The following is a 23,636-nucleotide window of genomic DNA, read 5'->3' as shown; positions in this document are numbered from 1 at the left end:
GCTCATCTCTGCCCACTCCAGACCATGCTCCGCTCATTGGCCAAAGTGCCCTTCCTAAGTACAGGTCTGACCACATCATTTCTCTACCTAATAAACTCTAATGGTCTCCATTCCTTCTAGCACCAAGTACCCATATCCTGTTTTAAAGCCCTCATGACCTGGCCCCTTGTAATTTTTCCAGCCTCCTTAGCCTTCACTCCCTTCCATGGACTCTAGGATTCAGTGTCAATGGCCTTCCTCAGGCCCTTGTACACCCTACCCTGTGCTTCTTCACTGGCTGCCCCCCATGGACATGCTAGAGTGCTCATCCTTCTCCCTTCTGCCTCCTGCCTTCTATGGCCTCCTTCCACACTCAGTTAAAATCCCACCTTCTTGAAGAGGCCATTGCCCTCCATCCTCTTGACCCTAGTGCCTTCCCTCCGAGACTGCCTTCCATTATTTACACTGTGTAGATCTTGTACGTACATTGCCATTTGTATGTTGTCTCCCTCATTAGAAGGTGAGCACTTTGAGGGAAGGGACTCATTTGGCCTTCCTTTGTACCCCCAGGGCTTGGCACGATGCCTAGCATATAATAAACGTGTGCTGACTGACATTGTTTCCAAACTGATTTACTCCCATCTTCATAGCTTCCATTGTGGATAAGTACTACATCACCTCTAAGCTTCCAAACATGGAGAGGAAATTGTATCACCTCCAAGGTGGTGAGGCTGAGAGGGGACATGATGACTAAGAATGTGGTTCTCGCATTATTAGAAAGGGTAAGTAGGGCTTCTGGGGTTTGGTCTTTGACCCTGCCTGCCATGGAGGGGGCAAGAATTTAGCAGCTAAAGTTCTATTTCTTCTCTTGCCTAAGGACCAGAGAGTCATGGCTGCCTTAGGTACCTTTCTCTTTTATCAGGCCTTGAAGGAGTAGTAGGGTCCCCTCTCCCCTTCCCTTCTACCCCTCTTTTCCTCTACCAGAAAGTGAGAGGTCCATGTTTTTTTGTCCAGGCAGGCCTAGCTGGGATAAGGTCAGGTATTTATTGTAATCCATTTTAATCATCTTTATAGGAATCATCATGTGCTTTGTATTTTTAGGATTATTTTTAAAGATTTTATTTTTATTATATGGAAGTAATTACTGAAAATTTATACACTATTGAGCTAATGATTCCCCTGATGAGCCATTCACTTGGTAGTTCAATTTACACTCAACTGATCTCCTCATTACAGAACTAAAAACTCCCTCATAATCTATATTTTGATAATAGCCATTTAATACTTTCTTATTTAGAGTAAAATTATGTAGCTACTTTGGGGGTTCACCTTTGCTAGCATACAAAAAAACAATGTCAAGAATCCTAGGAGTCCTGGAACCTCAAAAGATTTTGAGTTACAACAGGCAATAGTTGGACAAAGTGTGGGGTGTTCCCCTCTGCCATCAGTCTCATTAGTGCTTAAGACCAAAACCCTCCAAGGTCCTTTCCAACCTAAAATGAAGCAGTAGCTTTTTTTTTTTTAGTGAGGCAATTGGGGTTAAGTGACTTGCCCAGGGTCACACAGCTAGTAAGTGTTAAGTGTCTGAGGCCAGATTTGAACTCAGGTACTCCTAACTCCAGGGCCGGTGCTCTATCCACTGCACCATCTAGCCGCCCTGAAGCAGTAGCTTTTTGAAATGCTTCCCTTTGAAGTCAATACTTCAAGAACCAAATGGCTGCAGTACTTCTCTGGGATTAACACGTCCCAGGAACCTCTTCATCCCCAAAGACTACTTCCCACACCTCATTACATCCCTTTGCCCCTAGGACTGACCCCTTCCTTGAATTGGAAGATGGAGAGCTCCCAGAATCTCCATTTAGGGAGGACCCTGGGGTCAGTTCCCCTTTTATTCCTTTCCCCCTCCACCACACTGCTCTGGATCTCTCCATCATGCTTCTGTGCCCTCTTCAGCTCTCTTCCCCATTAGAATGGGCGTTCCTTACAGGCAAAGACTCTTTCTTTTTTGGATTTGTATTCCCAGAACTCAGGCCAGTGCCTGGCACATATGTTGTTGTTGTTGCTGTTCAGTTGTGTTGGACTCTGTGTGACCCCATGGACCACAGCACACCAATACCGTCCATGGGGTTTTCTTGGCAAAGAGACTAGAGTGCTTTGCCATTTTCTTCTCCAGTGGATTAAGGCAAATAGAGGTCAATTGACTTGTCCTGGGTCACATAGATAGTGAATGTCTGAGGCTGCATTTGAACTCGGGTCTTCCTGACTCCAGGTCCAATGCTTTATCCACTAAGCCATCTAGCTGCTTCACCTGGCACATAGTAAGTGCTTAATAAATGTTTGCTGACTTGACTTGTTGACATGTTTTCTCATCTAGACAACGACCATTTTGAGTTCTGGTACTATGCTTTTTAAAAAATCACTCTTACTTCTTACCTAGCACAGTACTATGCACATAGTAGGTGCTCCTAAAATACTTGTTCAGTCATTTTTCAGTCCTGTCTGACTCTTTTTTTTTTTTTTGCATGGGCAATGAGAGTCAAGTGACTTGCCCAGGGTCACACAGCTAGTCTCATGTGTCTGAGGCTGGATTTGAACTCAGGTCCTCCTGAATCGAAGGTCAGTGCTTTATCCACTGCGCCACCTAGCTGCCCCCCTGTCTGACTCTTCATGACCCCATCTGGGGTTTTCTTGGAAAGAGTGATTCACCATTTTCTTCTCCACCTCATTTTATAGATAAGGAAACTGAGGCAAACAGCATGAAGTGACCTGCCCAGGGTCACACAGCTGGTAAGTGTCTGAGGTCAGATTTGAATCCAGGAAGATGAGTCTTCCTGACTCCAGGCCTGGCACTCTATACAGTACACTGCCTAGCTGGCCTAAAATACTTGTAGAATGCATCAATTTAGGAATATTCATGTTCACAACCATTATAAACTATGTTTTATTGGGGGGGGAGTTTCTCCTACTGGTGAAACACATTCATGGTGTAGTGGCTCAGAGGCCAGGCTCTGCTGGGTGCTCTGCTGTGCTCCCTGGTTTCTCAGTGGCATCGTTATTTCCCCAATCTGAATGCCTTCCATTGTCAGAGGAAAGCTCTCACCTGACAGAGTAGCTAAGCACAGGAAGAAAAGGCTAAATGGGTGAGATTCAGGAAAGCACAGGATAATAACTGAGTCTACTGGAACGGAAAGCCAGTCCCTTTTCCATATGAGGACAAAAGCAATTTCTAGAAATGTGTTGGGAATAGCTGTCCACTCTCTCCCCGACCACCCTTTCCAAACCAGGCTCTATCTGCCCCTCCCCCACTTAACAGAACCTTTGATTCTTCCCTAGGCTCTGGAACCAGGCCACTGTGTATCTATTCTCTTGCCCCTATTCTAGCATCCCTTCATGTATTGTCCTGTGCCCATTAGAACCCCCTTGAAGACAGAGACTGTCTTGCCTGCTTGTATTTGTCTGCCCAATGCTTTGCTTCATCCATGTAGGTAGTATGTAATGTCTAACTTTTCATCATGGAGACTATACATAAATGAAAAAGGGTTTGGACTAGCAGACTAATGGCTGCCCTTGAAGTCAGAAAGGCCTGGGTTGAAGTCAGACCTCTGAAATACCAGCTACACGATCTTGGGAAAGTCCCCTAACGTCTCAGTGGCCCAGAAACTCTCCAAAGACTATATGTTACTGCCAATCTGTAATGCCAAAGGCAGCTTCCACACAAATGAAATCACAGTGCTGGACAATTCCATCCCTCACGCCCAAACTTTATACATAACATGAAAGATGAATGGGAAACGGATGGATCTGGTGCTGATAAAATATGGATGGAGGAGGACCCGGATGAAATTTCCTCTCCTGTTAATACTTTCAGTTGCCCCTTCACTTGAATAACCTCCAACAAGAGTCTTGACAATGCAGATCTGAAAAACGGGAAGGTATCTTACATTGAAGTTTTTCCTGTCAGATCTCTTTTGAACCTCCTGTGACTACTGACAGCTAATGCAGTCGGATACCCTGGAAAGAAAGGCACCAAATTGTTCTGTAAATGGAACTGGGCTTGTTGCTAACAGAGCCCATGACACAGACAAGTCATTTCTTCTGGGGTCCCCGTGTCTTCCAAGCCTTGTGTACCAATGAGCAAAGTGCACTCCTTGTCAACTTAAGAGCTGACTAAATGTCAGAGATATTGGGAAAAGGATTACTGTATGAGACAGGGGATTGAACCTCTTAGGAAGGTCCCTTCCCACCTAAGAGACTGATTTTCCAGGGCCCTCCTCCCTCACCTGACATGATTCTTGATATCCTTCCCACACTGGTCGTGTCCCACTGTGACACTTTGTTGTTTTTATCTAAAGATGGAGTTTTCAAAGGGAAGCAGAACTCTGAAGTTGACAGCATTGTGGGAAAGGCCAAGATGATGTCAGTATATGCAGCTAATCCACTTGCAGTCCTCCTAGAGATGCTAAATGCCATCTGAACCCTTATCCTTTGTACAAAACTTCCAGATTCACAACAGGTGAGACACTTTCCAGAATTTCAGCTGGCATAAAAGTACCCTTGGAGAATGTTTTTCTGACAGCCACACTTGGTGACTGGTGGTTTGGGAAAAGGAGTGGGTGAGGGGGTAGACACTAGAGAGGTTCAAAAACAGGGGTGGGTGGGTCACATACTCTTAGAACCAAGAAGGCAGCTCTTTCTTAAAAACATGCACTGTCTATCTCTCACGCCACAGAGAAGTCTTTCCTTTAAGGTAGGAGTCACATTCTTAATTCTGTTTCATGTAGTACTAGCTTTACCTGGTCCAAGTCATTTCGAAGAGCGATTTTGCTGGTTACAAGTTCATGGGCAAGGTCATCATTCTCTTGTTCTAGCCGCATGCTGGCTTCCTGTAACCTCCGGTTCTCCCTCTGTGGAAAAAAGAGCAACAGCCAAAAGAGGAAGTTAATACCTGGACTGACGAGCAGAAAGAAAAGGCCAGCAGGTGGGGGAGGGGTGGGAGTGGGGCAAAACAAGGGTGAATCTTAGAAGTGGAGGGAGGAGAAGGCAGAAGTGGCACAGTAAGGCAGGATTGCTGTATGGGGGAAACAACAGTGAGTTAAGCCAGCGGTGCAGATGCAGTACTCTACCCAGCAACATTCACAACTCCCCAGTACGCCCTCAGATGAAACTCACTGCTATAAAAAAATGTGCCTTGAAAGGAAAAATCTTCCAGACATATTCTCAGCTCTACTGCTTTACCTCACTGTGTTTTAATATAGATTTAGAACCTGCATGTCGGCCAGAAACACAGAGAAGAATCAGTTCCTCATCCCCTATAGGAAACTATAGGCCATGGGAGTAGAACTGGAGAAATGTTAAAAGATTTCTTCTAATCTTTCCCCCCCCAAAAGATAAGGCAAAAATCAATCATTTTTTATTTAGAGTACAAGCCTGGAAGTCAAGATACTCAGGTTCTCCTACAACTCTGGAGCGTGTGACCTCTTTTTTTCTTTTTTTTAAAGCAGGGCAATGAGGCTTAAGTGACTTGCCCAAGATCACACAGCTAGTAAATGTCAAGTGTCTGAGGCCACATTTGAACTCAGGTCCTCCTGAATCCAGGGCCAGAGCTTAAACCACTGTGCCACCTAGCTGCCACACGTGTGACCTCTTGAAAAAAAGCCACGTCAACTTCTCCGGACCCCAATTTCACCATCCAGTGGAGGCAAGGATATCATCAGATGAAAAGCACTGTATAAATGTAAATTACCAGGCTAGATTCCTCTGGATCATTACTATGAGTTCCCAGTCAAGTAGATGAGAATTAGCAAAAGATCTGGATGAGAGATCCCACCCCACCGAAAAAAACCCAAATCCTCTGAAGCCTCCACTCTTCTATAAAGACCCACAGAAATACTCTATCCACAACTGGACTATTTACCTTATAATTCGTTCTATTACTTATGATTCTAAAAGACATAAACTTAAATCTTTTTTTTGGAAGGATAACAGTTATTCGGTGCCTTTCTTTCCAAGGCATCAAACTGCCTTAGCTGTCAGTAATCACAGGAGGTTCAAGAGATCTGACAGGAAAGACTTCAATGTAAGGCACCTTCCTGTTTTTCAAATATGCATTGTCAAGACTATTTTCTGCAAGACAAGCAAAAATTTAAGCAAAGGAGTCAAATTTATAGCTCTGGGAAATATTGCAATAGAGTGAACAGAATAGAGCAGCAGGAAAGACCCGGTTGTTTGAGGGTCTCATTCAAAACAAAATAAAACAAACAAGTCAGAGAGCTCAACAAAGTAGGTGACTGCATGATGCTCCTAATCCTAAATGTATGCTATGCCGATCAGTCGCATACATACAGAGAACTGAGTGCTCCGATTTAGTTAACCTCAGAAGGCTCCACCTGGGGTCTTCCCAAAGCATAGGGTCTTTCTACTTTCCACTGTCAAAAGATAGTGGCAAGTTTTGGCCAATTATTTTAAGAGCAACACTTTAAAAACTTTTATGTCAATAAATATTTTGGGGGTGTGGGGGGCTCCAGAGAAACATTTTTTTTACAAGAACATTCTTTCCCTTCTGAAGGTTTTGTCCTATATAGGACACACTGTATCTTCTGGAACAAAACGCAGCATAACAGCCTGTAATCAAGTCTAAAGTACTGCCTTGCCAATAAAACTTTCCAAGACACTCCTTAAATGAAAAAGTTTACCCGTCTGTAGATCAACTTGTACCCAAAAGTAATTTTGCCTGTCCCTTTAGTGGAATCTTTCAACTTTATTCCACCCTCCTACAGAAGCATGATGAAACAGTTTGCAAGTCACAGATAAACAAAATCGGGGTCCCTGTCACACCTTTCTAAGTTCTACAAAAGACCACCAAATTGGACAGAAAGGCCAGACAATCCTGCTTTCAGTACCCCTCTCTGGCAATGACCTTTCTTACGGGCTGTGAGCTGTGTGGGGGGACTTTTCTGAAGGTTGGTTTTGTTTTTTTTAAACAAATTTTCTCAGGGCCAGGAAACAGGTATGTTGCAAACAACTAACCTTCAGTTTCAACAGAATTTGTTATGCAACACAGGCTGTATGGTAAAGGAACTTTGTCATTTCTTTCTTTTTTTTTTTTTTTTGGTAAGTTCCTTTTACATAGTCTAAGAAAGGACTAGTCTTTTATCTTAGCTAAATGACCTCACTACTGCTTACAGCATTCTTGCATACCTGTCTCCTAGACATACAAAAATCCCCTCAACTACATTTATATTGGACTGACTTGACTATAAGGAACAATGACAAGTTTGAAGCCACAAGGATTCTTCAGGTTACATGGCAGAAGTGAATCTAGCAGCTAAAGTTGCTGGACATTTCCGGACCAGTATTTGGTTCAAAACACTTCTACAATGTAATTAACCACCTGACTTTGGGTCAGAGTGCAGATAACCATTTTTTTTTGTTGAACAACAACAAAAAAATGAGTCGAGCTGGGAACTTGATATTAAAGTAATTACTGGAATTGTAATCATCCTTCCTTATAGGAGTACAGACTAGGGGAAGTAGGAATCCAGGCCAGGGGGAGATCTTATAGAAACCAGGAATGTCAGACGGCCTCTTAAGATAAGTACAAAGTAATGGGGGTGGGGAAACTGTCCCCCTTCGCAAGAAGCTTCAGTTCAGTGTCTGCAAAGCAAGCAGCACAATGTGAGGTCTCAGGATCCTGCTTCACTCACAGACAAGTAGGAAAGCAAGCAAAGTGGCTAAAAATGCAGTGTCCTCCTCCTCCTCCTCCTCCTCCTCCTCTTCCTCCAGGGATGTTACAAAAAGGGGAGACTATCTGTTCTACTAGTGAATAAATCACTGCTAACGAAGAGAGTCATTTCCAAAGCCTGACCCTTGCCTCCCACGGACTACTTCCTACAAGCCAAAGGGGAGAAGGCTGCGTTACTGGGCTAGCTCCCCTGGCCCCTCCCGAGAAGGAACTACAACTGATGGATTCCTTGGGAGAAACCTCAGGGTTATACAAATGAAAACTGGACTAAAAGGGAAGAAAAGAGAATTTCATTCTGATATAGTTCAGAAAGCTTTGTAGGTCATTCTGAAACCTGGGCAAGGAATCTCTCTCTTGCTATGCATGGAGAGAGATTTTTCAGATTTAGTTAGATGGCCAAGGGGCTCCTTTGTCTTTGTGGGAGCATTCTATAATCCTGCACAAGCAGACGAGTCAGACTTGCTGAATTCTCAAAGCTGGTAAACAGACAATTGCTTCCTGCTCCCTCTCCCTCTCTGAAGAGACTGCAGTGCACTGTATTTCTAACATTTACAATTCTCACTTGACTTGAAGTACCCTCCAATATCACTTGGCTGCCAGCCTCGGAATAAAAAGAGGTAGTCCTTTCCTCCTGCATTCCCTTCCCCTGCTCTTCCATAGGGGAAGGTTGTATAGCTGGGAAAGTTGGGTGAATAACTTTGGGAGGAGGATACTGCATTTTTCAGAGAGACAGACACGAATATTACAGACACACACAAATGAACAACTTACCTCCTGCAAAGTCAGAGACCAACTACTGTTTTCAATCATAGGTACAAAAATAATGGAAAAAAAGGATATCCAATGAAATTTAAGCGTCTACTAATAAAATTAGGAAACAGCAACAACAAAAGAGACACTTGTTAATGCTATTTTGTTAATTTTTCTTCCTCTTAGAGCCTTCACTATGACAGCAAACATTTGGTGAAAGAAAGCTGACTTGAGAAAGCCAGTGGGCAAGTCCCAACTCAGGAAGGCCGATAAACTCAAACTCCACCCTCTCCATGATGCTATTCTCAGCTTGCATGACGGATGAATATGTTTGTACATAGGATGATCAGTAGTCATGGTGTAAGTTGTTTCCACTGCTGTCATGAAAGATGGGTGGGGACTCATTTACATGTACAGTGTCAGAAACCTTACAAAAGAGTTAATCTTCAGGCAACAGGGAGATCTCTGTTCATAAAGAGCTGCTTGGCGATGAAAAAAAAAACCAACGCAAAAAAAAATTTGTTCAGATTCCCATTTCTGTCTGTCTGCGGGCTAAGGTCTGGATGAGGCAGGACAAGGAATTGTAACATAGTTAGTTCCAGGATGAGAAACTTGAGAAATGTTCACTGGCAATCCAAAGAAAATGTGGTGAGGTTTAAAGGGGGGAAAAAATCAACTAGAGGAATGAGGTTTTAGAAACCCAACTCTGTTTTGGGTGTGTTGTCTGCTGCTATGATGAATTCTTGGCATGCAGATTTAAGTGACTTAAGGGTCAGGAAAAATGCTTCTCTAACTGAGAAGCATGATTTTATTAGCAAGTATATACTCAGCCTAGCAAACATTTCTTTTTTTTTTTTTTATATCTCACTCTTAAAAAAAATAAGTAACCAACAATATTGACATTTTGAGCTGACAATCTCAAGGCACACAAGGACAAATGTACCCAGATGACATATTTTAAAATTCTACACAATCTGAAAAATGAAGACTTAAAAATAACAAGTTTTCATTTCTGAAGCCTTAGTCTAAGACCATATGTGGTAATTTCCTCCCCTTCTTTGCCATATTTCCTAAGGAGAATCTCTTACATTGAATTTGAACAACAGTTTTTGATCTTTTAAAAATCTCAACAATAAAGTTAAATGACAGTTGGCAACACAGACTGCATTTCTTTTTTGCATCTCCAGACCATCTTTGGAAATACCAGCTGATACTCCAACATGAAAATGAGATTGAAATCAAATAAATAAATTTCATAGGTGTTAGAGAAACCTGTTAGCGTGATACAAATTTCTCACTGATACTACGGCAACAATGAACTACGTAGACTAAAGATTCATTCTGAACCATGTCTTTGTCTGATTGAAAGACACAGGACGCAACACCTAGATGGCCTTGTTCCTTCTATACCAAATCTGCTGACAACATTTCAAGTGTAGACATGAACTGGACCCCAGTTCTTTAGTTTAGTTCTTCAGAGATCCTGTGTGGTTTGGGCTTGGCATTTTTCTGTATCCCCAAACACTCAAACTCATTAAGTTCTTTAATATCAGAGGGAACTTGTGTCAGCTTTTTAGAATTTATCATAAAGTTTTACTTTGGAGAAGCAGGGTCTTAGGGTGTGGTGTAGTGAGGAGGGTATTATTAGATTTATCATTGTTTGTTAACTTGGATTCAAATCCCAGTTTATGGTTTACTAGCTATGGAACCTAGGGAGTGCCTGTTCATCTGTGTGGGCCTCTCTCTTATCATGGTGGGGCCAGACTGGATCTCTAAGGCCCTGTGGTAAAAAGTTTTAACAGTTGGTTAGATAATGGAGAGACGCCAGTTTTTTTTAGGACCACCCTTTTGGGGAGGAGACCAACAACATGAGCTACGCACACCAGTCCGCCTGCGACACACGCCAGATTGCCTGCTGAGCACTCGACTTCCAGGGTGCGAGCTTAAAAGGCAAGGAGAGAACGGAAGTGGGGCCTTTTTTCCTGCTCCGCTGGTCTCCTGGCTGTGCTGCACAGACAGCCGCGGACTGGAGTTTGACTTGGCCCGGCTCTCGGTTAACAGCACGCGCTTGACTCGGTCTCTCTCCCCAAAGGTGGCCTTCTGTTTTTGGTGAGTTTTATACAGAATATAGACTATGCCTAGACTTAAGATGATTTGTATTGTATTTCTACTTTCCTATCCTTCTAATCAACATCACCTTGTGACTACCATACAATAAAAGCTCTATCTAGAAAACTAGAAGTTTCTTCCGTTTACTAGTCTGGGAGATAAATTAAGGGAAAGGTTAATAAGTAGGGTAGATTTATGATCTAATATCCAATTTTAATCTCACAGCCCAGACTGAAGTCCTATGTTCCTAGGAAAAGAATGTGGTATAGAAGGAAGAAAAGTAGACCAGAAGTCAGGAAATCAGGGTTCTAGTCCCAGCCACAGTGAATTCCCTGGGTAATCTTTGTAGGCCTCAGTTTCCACATGTGAAAAATGAGGGAACTATACTGAATAACTTCTAAGGGCCCTCTCAGGTCTAAATCTATGATCTTTAAATAGGATTCTATATTCTAGAAACATTCTTCTTATCTATCGTTATCTATTTCAAATACAACAACACTTCACAGCAGAAACATTTTTTCAAAAGCTAATAGTTCTTTCTGTGGTACAAGAGAGACTGAGTCAGAATAGTATGAATTTATCTCCCTTTGCAAAAGAAAACTCTTATGCCCAGAGATGGACACATTTATCTTAACCTCACTGCTTCAGGAGGGGCCTAAACTAGGAAAGATAGACAGGCAGAGTAGTTATTTCTAAAGTATGGCATTTAATATCAAACTTTTGCCTTCTTCAGTGGGCAAGACAAAAGGTAATATATAAATTCTTTAAGTGACTACTACCAGTTAAAGATGAGCAACGAATGTGATAGCACAAAAACAATCCATCTATCCCTCAAACACCTCATATTCTTACATGAACAAGCCCCAATATGATGGTTTGCAGATTTAAATTACGTCAGTGAGAACCATCAAAAATCAGTAAGCTTAAAGGAGAACTGGTCGCCATTTTCCTGTCAACCCATTCTACCATGTGAGTAATTAAAAAAAAAATTAACAAAGTATAAGCAACCTCAGAAAACAAACTGAAACACAAATTAAAACATTTGTTCTTTGGTTTGTTTATAACTATCAGGCTTCAAATAAAAATTAAAACTACCCACACACCAATTCAAGGATGTTATGAATTCTTATAACCTTTCATAGATTTCCTATCTAGATCAGATAAGAAATTATAGCTTTTTTATGCTTTGGGGGGTTCATACAATTTAATTAATTAGCTAGGTTTTTCAAGGCTCAATTCTCATTTGTGCAAGCAGTTCTTTAATTAAACAAGAAACCATAACATCTTCTGGAAGCAAGTTAATTTGGCTTTTTTTCTCTAAAGTTCTTTATGTAAGACAGAGTCCTAGACAACTTAGGAGGTTATTCAAGCAAAACAAACCCATTCTTTAGAAGATGAACTGAAACTTTCACTTAATGAACTAATGGTCACAACTCAGGTGCCAAGTTATTAATACATCAATGTCATCTTTAAATTAGATGTGCTTTAGACAGAAGTTAAACAAAGCATGGTATTAATGTTTCTGATGGACAAATATTTAGTACAGATTTTATTTCATTTGCAATCAGTAAATTCCTTCCTAACTTAAATACTAGGTTGGAAAACTGAGCACTACCTTAAACTGGCAAGGTAATCACTGTCCTTTAGTAGGAGTTAGAGAGTTAATATTCTATATTTTTCTGGTATAGGTACTTTTCTTTCTACCTCTGGGTTAACTCTGAATGTGCTCAAGAACAAGAAAACTGCAGTGACTGGCCACTACCACTGTGGGGTTCAGAGTATCAGACGCAGGCTAGTGTAAAGCCAAAGGCAGCCATGGTTTCAAATTAATCCTAGAAACAGACATGAGTCAATGCAAAGAAATCACACGTAGGCCCAGGCACAATGTGCATTCACTCAAATTCCTACATGGTACCCAAGGTAAGGCCTCCCTCTCATGGAAGATTGCACTGACTTGGGTGGGGCTCATGAAAGGAGGGTTTGGGTTTTTTTCAGAGCAAAGAGACATTTCCCTAGAAAAATTTAATTCAGAGCCCTAAGACTTAGACTGCTATTTTATCTGCCTGCACATAGTTAAGATTTGGAGGATATCAAGCGGTGGCCAAAAGGTGAACTCTGATTTAACTGAGGCCTAAACGGATATAAACATATTCAGGGTCTCACACAGGCTTTCACATACACACTCTTTAAATTTTTATTTTATTTTATTTTTGTGGGGTAATGAGGGTTAAGTGACTTGCCCAGGGTCACACAGCTAGTGTCAAGTGTCTGAAGCTGGATTTGAACTCAGGTCTTCCTGAATCCAAGGCCAGTGCTTTATCCACTGCCCCACCTAGCTGCCCCTATATACACACTCTTTAAAAAGAACTCCAAAGCAAGCTGAGCCAGAACCATCCCTTCCATCATTACTCACTTTTATATTACTAGAGATCTAAGCTCATTCCTGGGACATCTCCATCAGCATCTATGATCTTTAATCCTCTGCATCCCACCTCCCATTTCCTTTTCCCCTCCTCATCTCACACCAGGATGCAGGTGAATCACTGCCAGAATGAAACTAAGTATAATACCCTTCAATTCTGGTGTTATTGCAGGTTGGCAAGAAAGTCTGATGCTCTGCCCACCTCTGCCACCTTCCCTATCTACCTTTCTATGTTACAAATGGGCTGAAAAGGAAAGGGGTGATTTATGGGGAAGGTGAGGTCTCCACACAATTGCTTCATGTTTTCTTCCAAACCTCCTCCTTTAGGGACCTTAATTAACTTCCCAGTTACTCTTTAGCCAACTATGTTCCAAGGTCCACATCTAAGAATTATATAGCTCTGAGTGGGAGGATTTTAATCTTAGATTTTAAAAGACATATTTAGGAGACATTGGTTGACACTCACCAATGAGCCTTCACAATCTAGTTGTGACACTGACAATTGACTATTTCTAAACAATATGGCGGTGTGGAAGATCATTGCTTTTGATTTGTTAGGAAATATACAGGGGCAGCTAGGTGGCACAGTGGATAGAGCACTGACCCTGGATTCAGGAGGACCTGAGTTCAAATCTGACTTCAGACAGGTAACACTTACTAGCTGCGTGACCCTGGGCAAGCCACATGACCCCAATTGCCCCACCAAAAAAAAAAAAAAAAAAGGAAAGAAAGGAAATATACAAACTACCACTGCTACTTTCAAAATGTAATATGGCTGGGCATAAAAGCACTTTAGAAAGTCTGACACCTACATATAGATATAGATGTGTACGTGTGTGTGTGTGTGTGTGTGTATCATACACACACACACACACACACACATATATGTATTATGCTTGTTTATTTCAAAGGTTTTCCTTAGCCTGGTAACCTATAAAAATGTTAAGTAAAATATTTTGATAAGCCCACCATAAAAACACAGACAGAAATGACTAAAATCTGTGACCCAGAGTTCATCATGTATAGCCAGAAATAAAGGATTTATTAAATTTTAAAAACAGTATTTGTCTTTGGGGAAAAAAAAATAAAAGCAAACTAAAAAGAGCAAATTTTACTTTTACCTTTCAAATACAAATACTCATTGCTAGCCCATCTTGCTGATGTGTGTTTTTTTTTAAAGCTTTTAAAATTAGCATAATTCCCAGAGTTTCCAGAATGGTTTCACATAATCATGAAAATAATAACTGACATTTATAAAGTGCCTTAAGGTTTGAAAAGTATCTTACACACATTACCTCATTCGATGCCCTCAACAATCTAGTGAACTAAATGCTACAATTATTATTATTTCCCTTTTACAGATAAAGACACTGAGAGTCAGACACTGAATATAAGTGTTAAAGATGGGATATGAATTCAAGTTTCTTCTGATCCCAAGTTTAGCACCTCTTTTCCTGCACCATGCTGCTTCTCCATACTTCTTGGCCAGACTGTTCAGTATATTTTTGACCTACATTTCTTCCCTCTATCTCAGGTCTGTATTTGTAGTCAGAAGATCTGAGTTCAAATCACAGTTCTGCTACGTAATCCCTTTTAGACCTTGGGTAAACCACTGAAGCTCTTTAGGCCGCAGTTTCTCTATCTATATAATGTGAGGGTGTTGACTTGGTGGCCTCTATGCTCTATGGCCTTATTCATTATGTATGGACTGAAGCCGGCACAAATCAGAAGACTGATGATACAATCCATCCTGTCTCCATTAGCTATATTTCAGAAACACTTTCTCTAAAGTCTCTCTAAAACAGCAAACCAGTTATGATGCCTGAATATTCTAAAACAAGTTACTTTTGAACATTCTCTTTTTTGTTAGCCGTCATTCTAGTGGCAAAGAAAACAAGAACAGAGATGTGCTATATAGAGAGAGCAGGCAAGGAAGAGGAAGAAGTAAGAAGAGAGGTCAGTGCCTTAGGCCTCTAGAAATCCCATAACTCAGGGGAGACACCTACGGCGAACCTAAGAGAAGTAAACCCATGCCATTCTCTTCCTGTCATTGCAGGGGCCAACCTGGTAAGAAAGAGAAGAGGCTCCCCACTGTGGTGAAATGGAAGTCATGCATGTTAGAAGGATGCTTTGGAAGTGACAGATTATGGGAATGTGATCATCCGACCTACAGAATGATGCGAAGGATGCCTACAGGGCATCCCAAAACTGAGTGTGGCTTTAAGCTTTAATCCCACACGCAGACCTTTGGGACATAGTGTAGTTGAAGAAGGCACAGAGTGAGCCTCAGCCTAAAAACCTGCCTGGAGACGGAAGTGCTGTTGAAATTTTTGATAAACCCAAAGATGTTTCTATCGAAAAAAGGAACTCTGCAAAGCTGCACTGCTCCAACAGTGAGGCCAACACCTGAGAGCAGGGGATTTGCAAAGGGTGGCGATCACCAAGGTGATGAGGCGCTGAAGCTGGCTCCATCCTGAGCCTGCAGGGTGTGGGCACACGGCACTGGGAAAGCCATCGTTTGCGTGTGTGGAAATAAATGTCGTGAGAAACACCATTTACTCTGCTTCATATGCCTTTGAGGTTTTATTCTTCTCCCAGAAGGGTGAATGCTGATCATTAACATTAACAGAGGGGAGTTAAAACATCCTTATGTCAGTCTTGACACAGTTCACCTTCTAAAAAGTCTTTGGGGACGGAACCGTAAACAGCTAAAAACAGTATCTGTAAATCTCCTCCTTTCTTATTCTGTAAGTAGTTGGGAGCCACTTTTTCTCTCTCTGTCTCCCCCTTTCTCTGTCAGCGTCTCATGTGGGATCCCAGTATAAATGCAACAGCGGGAGTTACCTACAAACATACAAACTGAAAGAAAAGAAATATTATGTTTGGCTACTCTGGGGTTCCCATGGAAACAGGGCTAAAATGACAAACAGACCTATCCCTGGGTGTCCAAAGCATCCATAAAGAAGAGAAGGAGTCTGGACCCACCGCCACCTCCGCCACCACCATTTTACACAGGGCACAAGGGTGAACCTGAGGCACGTTCCTTGGAAAGAACTTTCCCACACTGTCCATACCTTGTATCTGTCCATAGGGTCCTCTTGCTGCAGCTGACTCTCACGCATGGTTTGATATTCTTTCTCATATTTCTTCAGCTTCTTAGTAGGCACCTGAAATGTGGAGGGAAAGCATGGTATAAGAGGAGAGTCTAGGGAAGATCTGACTGATGTAGCTGAGAAACTCCAGAGAACCTTTAGGCACGTCCCATGAAAGCATGTTTGGTTTGGAATCTGAAACAACTCTGGCACAAAACACTGCCTGAGGGGCAGCTAGGTGGCACAGTGGATAGTGCGCTGGCCCTGGAGTCAGGAGTACCTGAGTTCAAATCCAGCCTCAGATACTTGACACTTAGTAGCTGTGTGACCCTGGGCAAGTCACTTAACCCTCATTGCCCTGCAAAAAACAAAACAAAACACTGCCTGGAGTTTTAGAACGATACATCTCATAGTGTTCATAATGATAATACTTCATCTACCACTGGAATTGTAATGGGGTGGGTAGTCTGGGTGAGGAATATAAAGAAAAATGAAATTTATTTTCTATGTTCTAATGTTAAATTTCTTTTTGGGCCAAAACATGCAACGTGAAGAATGATTTTAACTCAATAACATTAGGATTACACCTGGCTTTCCCACCAAACCTCTTAGCCTTTATCCTTAAATGAAGTATATAGGAGGAAAAGGGATAAGAAGGACTAGATTTGTGGGGAAGGGAAGGGAAGAAGCATTTATATAACCTTACTATGGGCCAGGCACTGTGCTAAGCGCTTTTACAAATATGATTTCATTCAAGCCTCACAACAACCCTGAGAAGTAGGTGCCATTATTATCCCCATTTTACAGTTCAGAAAATTGAGGCAAACAGAAGTTAAGTGACTTGCATAGCCTAACATAGCTAGTGAGGGTCTGAGGCTTTATTTGAGCTCGAGTCTTCCTGACTCCAGGCCCAGCTCTTCAAACTCCAGCCTCTTTCCACTGTATCACATCACTGAGTAAAATGAAGGGACTGAAGTCTTTCAGTCAATAAATGTTTATTAAGTACCTACTATGTGCCATGATCTGTGCTTATCACTTTTATAAATATAAAATCCTTTAATCCTTTCAACTACCCTGGGAGGCAGGTGCTATTATCACCTTCATTTTACAGATGAGAAAATTGAGGCAAACAGAGGTTAAGTGACTTGCCCAGGGTCATACAGCTAGCAAGACTGGATTTGAATTCAGGTCTTCTTGACTCCAAGCCCAGTGTTCTATCCACTGTGTCACCAGCAGCCTCTATTTGTGATTTTATTGGTATAGAAAAAGCCCTTCTGGATAAGGAAACTCCTTCTACCAGTAGAGGTTGGCACCTTCTCTGCAACTTAGTCTCAGAAAGCTGCCTAGAATACTTGCCCAGGGCCATACAGCTGATACATGCCAGATGGAGGCCTTAGACCCAGATCCTCCTGTTTCTACAGTTAGGGTTCTGTTTATTATGTGACTCTGTCTCTTCTATACCAGAAAGCAGATCCAAAAATTGAAGCGGTACTAAATCTGAGCTCTTTTGGCTCAGAGGAAACTACCTCATCTATGCCCCAACTCTGCTTTCCTCCTTTGTGAAAAACTCTTCAAAGAAGAAACATTCCCCAATCTCCCCTGATGTTCTTTCTCTCAAAACTCTTACAGATGTTAGGAAAATCTATTGTAGTATGAAACCCAAACAGGAAAAAATTTCCACTGCATTTTACTCTATCCCCTATAAGATATTCCTGTTATTCCATTGTTTCCTAGCACAGGCTAATTATTCCTGCCCCCATTTTAACTTCTCAAGTAAAAGACAGAAAGAGGGGGGTAAGTAATAGGGATTATTTGGTGAGTTCATGGTCTGCTGAATTCCTGACGTTCATCTTGTGGCTAAAGACCATTCCATAGACTTCTCAGAGTCCTGCACAGTTCCTAGAACACAATGCTAAAAAGACATAGTAGCTGATCAATACATATTTCCCTGGATGTCTGTTGTGGAATTATTTGTTGCTGTTTTTAAAATGGTATTTAGTCAGACTAGCTTGTTAGTGTAAGAGAAAGACAAGAAACCAGAATGAACGGAAAAGTAAGGGGGCAGCTAGGTGGCGCTGCAGTAGATAAAAAGCATCAGCCCTGGATTGAGGAGGACCTGAGTTCAAATCTGACCTCAGACACTTGACACGTACTAGCTGTGTGACCCTGGACAAGTCACTTAACCCTCACTGCCCAGAAAAAAAATTAAAAAATTAAAAAGTGAGCCTGCGTCTTGCTAGGGTTTAGGCTCATTGTCAATCAAATGAGGAGCTTTTGATTTGTTTCTAAACTCCACAGAAACTGGGTAAAGAATTTGTTCTTGATTTCATTTTTTTTTTTCCAGGGCAATGGAGGTTAAGTGACTTGCACAGGGTCGCACAGCTAGTGTCAAGTGTTTGAGGCCGGATTTGAACTCAGATACTCCTGAATCCAGGGCCAGTGCTTTATCCACTGTGCCACCTAGCTGCCTCCAAGAATTTGTTAAACAAAAAGGATGTCATTTGTTGTCCCTCATCTTCCTTCCTATTCTTAACTTCTGTCCTTCCCACCAAGGGGATATACTTTTTGAATCTTGGGAAACCTGTAATGCCTGCTTCTGACCCACCCTGAGGAAACTTGACAAGCTTATTCTATTCATTGCGACAGCCTGCAACAATTCAATTCATTCAATTCAATTCAATACCTGCTAGGTACAAGCAACTGTTTAACTGTGTTAGGGCCGAGGGTACAAAGATATGAAATGACATGACCCCTGCCTTTAAAACCAAAAATCTAATAGAGGGGATATGAGTGAGGGAAGGAAGGGGGGTGGGGAGAAAGAAAGAGGCAGGGAGACAGACACAGGTCTATCTATGTTTAAAAGCATGGGGTTTAGTATAATAGGGAAAGAGAGGCAAGGTGCTCTAGAATCTAGCATCTTAAACTATGGGTCATGACCCCATGGGGTTACATAACTGAATGCAAGGGTTGCAAAAAATTTGGCAGCAGTAAAAGGTTGTGTATACCTATTTTATATACCTATATAACCAGGGTTGCAGAAAAATTTTTCAAGCGAAAAGAGGTTGTGAGTGGAAAAAGTTTAAGAAGCCTGGCTCTAGGGGGCAGCTAGGTGGCGCAGTGGATAAAGCATGGGCCCTGGATTCAGGAGGACCTGAATTCAAATCTGGTCTCAGACACTTGACACTTACTAGCTGTGTGACCCTGGGTAAGTCACTTAACCCTCATTGCCCTGCAAAAAAAAAAAAAGAAGAGGCCTTGCTCTAGAAAAATGGGTGGTAGCTGGATGACTTTCAGCCAGGAGAGGGATCAGGAAAAACTTCTTGGAGGAGACTGAGCCTTGAAGTAAAAAGAAGATGTCAATATGCACAGATGAATTGAGAACACATCCCAAGCATGAAGGAAAGCTTACAGGAATTGAGACAGAGAATGCGGGAAGAACACCTCTAGATAGATAGAAGTGGAATGGAATGAAATAAGCCCAGAAAGGTAGTTTAGAGACGTTCTGGAGTAAAATAAATGCAAAGTCAAGGAATTCTGAATTTATCCTATAAGCAATGGTCACTGAGTATTTTTGATCAAGGCAGTGACATTGTCAGCAGACCTGTGGCATTAGTGATTAAATGTACCTTAAATCACAGTAGAAGAGTAAAGAGATAGTGAGAAGGAGCAAAACACTTAACATATAACCACTGGACCTCTTTGGCATATGTAACTACTGTTACGTTTACCACCAAACTTGAGAATTACCGGAACTATTTCTTCAACCACCCTTTGTAACACCTTCTACTTTTCAGCTATGTTTCCTTGCCAGTGGTTCACAAATGTTGTCTTGTCTCAAGTTCCCCAGTTTTTACTATATTTTGCCAACAAATCATTAATCAACCGCATTTCTGTCAATATAGTCAGAGGAAAAAGGCATAGAGGGTACAAATGGCTGGCAACTGTTTTCAAAGGGGCTGCTAAATTTCATAGCCATTGCTGAAGAGTTCTAATTGCTCCTGAGACAGTAACCCTTTGTTCTCTATCTCGTGAGGCCATTAACAGCCCAGCTGTGACCAGCTGCAGTGAAACAGAGAAGAAAGTGCCACCTGCTAATTGTGGCGCCTCGAAGGCAAAAAAGAAAGGAACTAAATACAGCATCATAAGCTCTTAAAAACACTATCTTTGTAAGTATTTTTAGAACCAGTAGTCTCAGTTCCTATAGGGATCCTTCCTGTGCATGTATTAAAAACACACCAAGGCTAATCAAAAGAGATGTTCAAATAAATGGAAAAAAAAATAGAATGAAAAAGAACCAGACTGATATATAGTCTACTGAATATTGTTAGAACTGACTACGGAGCAAATGCCTAAAGATGTTAAGTGAGAGGAAGGTCTTTTAGTCCAGCCTCCCAAATAGAGCCAGTAAGCTCTTCTGTCCAACTATATTATCCACAATAGGAACTTTAGTTCATATGAATCCTTTAGTTTTCCTTCTAAATGTAAAAGATCAACCATCACCACAATTCCTGCGATTTAAGTTCTCATTTTACTGTTTATGTTAAGAGCTGAATTTCAAAATGAAAATATCATGAAAGCCACCCAACGAAAGGTAATCCTTTTCCATCTGGCCAGGAGTCTAGGCTGTTGACTTGATCTTGCTCAGAAAAACCTAGCAGGTTCCCTGAACAGTATGTTGCTAGGATACCTTCCAAGCTTATTTATCTTGTGCCTGTGGTGTGATGTTGGGCATCCACCTGTGATTGGCACAAAATAAAAGGGAGAAAAAAGATAGGGGAAGGAAGGAAAGGGGTAATGGTTTAGGACTACTGTTATTTATGAAGTAATAAAAGAAAACACAAAGATTGTTGCCATTTAATAAAACTTCATTTCAGGGCAAAACTGGTTATTTTAGGTAGTAGAACACTGAGGGGTGGAAATTTTCTTATCAGCAAAAGGTTAAAGGATTTAGATGGAGGTGGGAGAGAAAATCACCCAATTGTGAAGAAACAGTAAGAAAACTCTTTAAGTATGCACTTCTCATGAAAAGAACAGCACATCTCTATCTAGAACTATTGGGCATGTCATAAAACAACCTATTATCTCAATGTGGAGCATGGATATCCCTCCCTTTAGTAAAAATTACCTTAATGTAATTCAAACTCAAGGAATTCATTAACCTAATCACCAGTTTATTGAAGGAATAACAGTCCACAGACACTAATCATTCTAGGGTCCTGTACCAGCACCCACTGCTACTACCTATCTTATCTCCATTACTGCCACCAAATAGAGTGGACAGCTTACCGACTGCATTCTCCAAATAACCTTCAGAAACAGTGTAATACCCACCATAAGAATAATACCATATTATAATAATAGCTGACACTCATTGCTTTAAGGTTTGCAAAACATTCTGCATACATGATCTCATTTGACTTTCCCAATATCCCTCTGAAGTAGGGTGGAAAAAATTAGTAGTATTATTCTCATTTTACAGATGAGAAACTGAGGCTAAGAAAGCTAAGGTATCTTATTTCCGCAGGGTCGCACAGTAAGTGTCCCAGGCAGAATTCAAACCCAGGTCTTGCCTAATCACAAGAACAGTACTACTTCCAAAACAGATACTGCTTCTCACAATAATAAGAACTTAGCATTGCATAAAAATAACAAGAAAATGAAATACTTTAGGAGCTGTATAAATGAGGACTACATCAGGTTGGGAATTCTTTGGGTAGTTTATTAACATAACCTATTGTACAGTTCCCTGTGTCCTGCTGGTGGTGGATCAATAATTATTTACTAATAGTACATACATTTCATTCTTCCAGCTTGATAAGTTAAACCAGTCAAACTAGTCTACTGAGGTTTTCTAGGTGAAAACTCAGAAAAACCTCAGTTTGAAATTTGTTTATAAAAGGGAACACAGACTTTTGAAAGAGTTTGAAAAATAGTACGTGCTTAATAACTGCTTATTACAGATAAACCCAAGTCTGATTGTATCTTGTTTCTACTATGGATTCTGTAGGAAATTTACACTCATGCCTTTCCCTATGAGTACGTTAGAAATAATCCCTTACTTTACTCCCTTGAAAAAAGAAATGTCATTGCTAAATGTCATACCGCTTGGAGACAACAGGGTCTAACAATTCAGTTCCATTCAATTCACCAACATTTTGTCAAGCACCTATTAGACAACAAGTACTGTTGTTGAGTGCTGAGGATACCAGATCAAAAAAAAAAAAAAGAAAGAAAACACTTCTCTGAAAGTTGCTGATATTCTTTAGAGGGAAATCTAACATACAAAGCGAGTATGTAACTGAGGGTGAACACTACCAGTTGTGGATTGTGCAGGGACAGCAAGTGCAATGGGTCTTGACTCCTCAGGGGGAAGAAGGAAGGAAGACGAGCATTCCAGTCATGGGGCCCTACGGAGGCATGAAGGTGGGATATAAGATGTAACAGAGGGAATAACAATAAGTCAATTTATCTAGAATGGAGACTATAATGGATACTACTGGGAAATAAGGGGGCAGCTAGGTGGCGCAGTGGACAGAGCACCAACCCCGGATTCAGGAGGACCTGAGTTCAAATCTGACCTCAGACACTTGACACTTACTAGCTATGTGACCCTGGGCAAGTCACTTAACCCCAATTGCCCAAAAAAAGAAAAAAAAAGGAAGAAATAAGTATTTGAATGTCCATGAAGATGGAAAAGGTGCCCATCACTCACTCACACAACTCACTTCTTCAAATATTTATTAAGCACAATGTGCCAAGCATTGTGCCCAATCCTCCCTTCTTCCTAGAACAGACACTATTGTGTCACCCAGGCTCACAACCCAGGTGTCATCCTTGGCTCTTCACCTTTTCTCCCTCCTCAGAGCCAATGAGTCGCCTGTCAATTTGACCTTTGTAACGTTTCTTGAATATATATCCTCCTCTCTCCTGACATGCTGCCACCTCTGGTGCCCTTTTTCACCTCACACCTAGACCATTTCAAGTCTTCTGGTTGATCTCCTTGTCTCATAGCTCTCCCCACTCCAGTCCATCCTCTATTCTGCTGCCAAAGGCACCTTCTTCTATTGAGTGCAAGTCTAAACACATCACTCCACCTCCCCACCATTCACTAAATGCTGGTCCCTTCCTATCACTTTCAAGATCAAATACAAGATCCTCTATTTGGCATTCAAAGCCCTTCATACTTTGGCCCATTCCTACCTTACCTCCTTTTCCCATGTATTCTGCAATGCAGTAACACTGCTCTCCTTATTGCTCCTTGCACACAATACTCCATCTCCTGACTGTGTGCACATTCCCTGGCTGTCCCCCATGCCTGGAGTGCTCTTCCTCATCATCTCTACCTCCTGGCTTCCTTCAAGTCTCCCTTACAGTTTCACCATGTGCAAGAAGCTTTTCCTAGCTGTCCTTAATGGGTCCCTGTTAATGGGTCTCTGTTGATTTCTCCGGTTTATCCTCTATCTTTTTTATACATTTTTTTTGCATGGTGTCTCCCTTTTAGTCTGTGAGCTTTTAGAAATCAGGGATTGTTTTTGCCTTTCTT

The 23,636-nt window shown here is 41.5% G+C and overlaps 1 protein-coding gene across 1 annotated transcript in view; it reads right to left on the bottom strand.

The window, feature by feature from the left end:
* Window positions 1-23,636, bottom strand: part of RABGAP1L (RAB GTPase activating protein 1 like) — a 668,700-nt gene that overhangs the window by 19,453 nt on the left and 625,611 nt on the right. The window contains 2 exon segments of the mRNA XM_044004805.1: window positions 4,773-4,883; window positions 16,076-16,168. Coding sequence (XP_043860740.1) covers window positions 4,773-4,883; window positions 16,076-16,168 — 204 coding nt within the window.

Source organism: Dromiciops gliroides, chromosome 4, assembly GCF_019393635.1.
Source record: "Dromiciops gliroides isolate mDroGli1 chromosome 4, mDroGli1.pri, whole genome shotgun sequence".
NCBI lineage: Eukaryota > Metazoa > Chordata > Mammalia > Microbiotheria > Microbiotheriidae > Dromiciops > Dromiciops gliroides.
The sequence above is the reverse complement of the archived record's forward strand: the minus strand, read 5'-3'. Positions and strand labels throughout refer to the sequence as shown.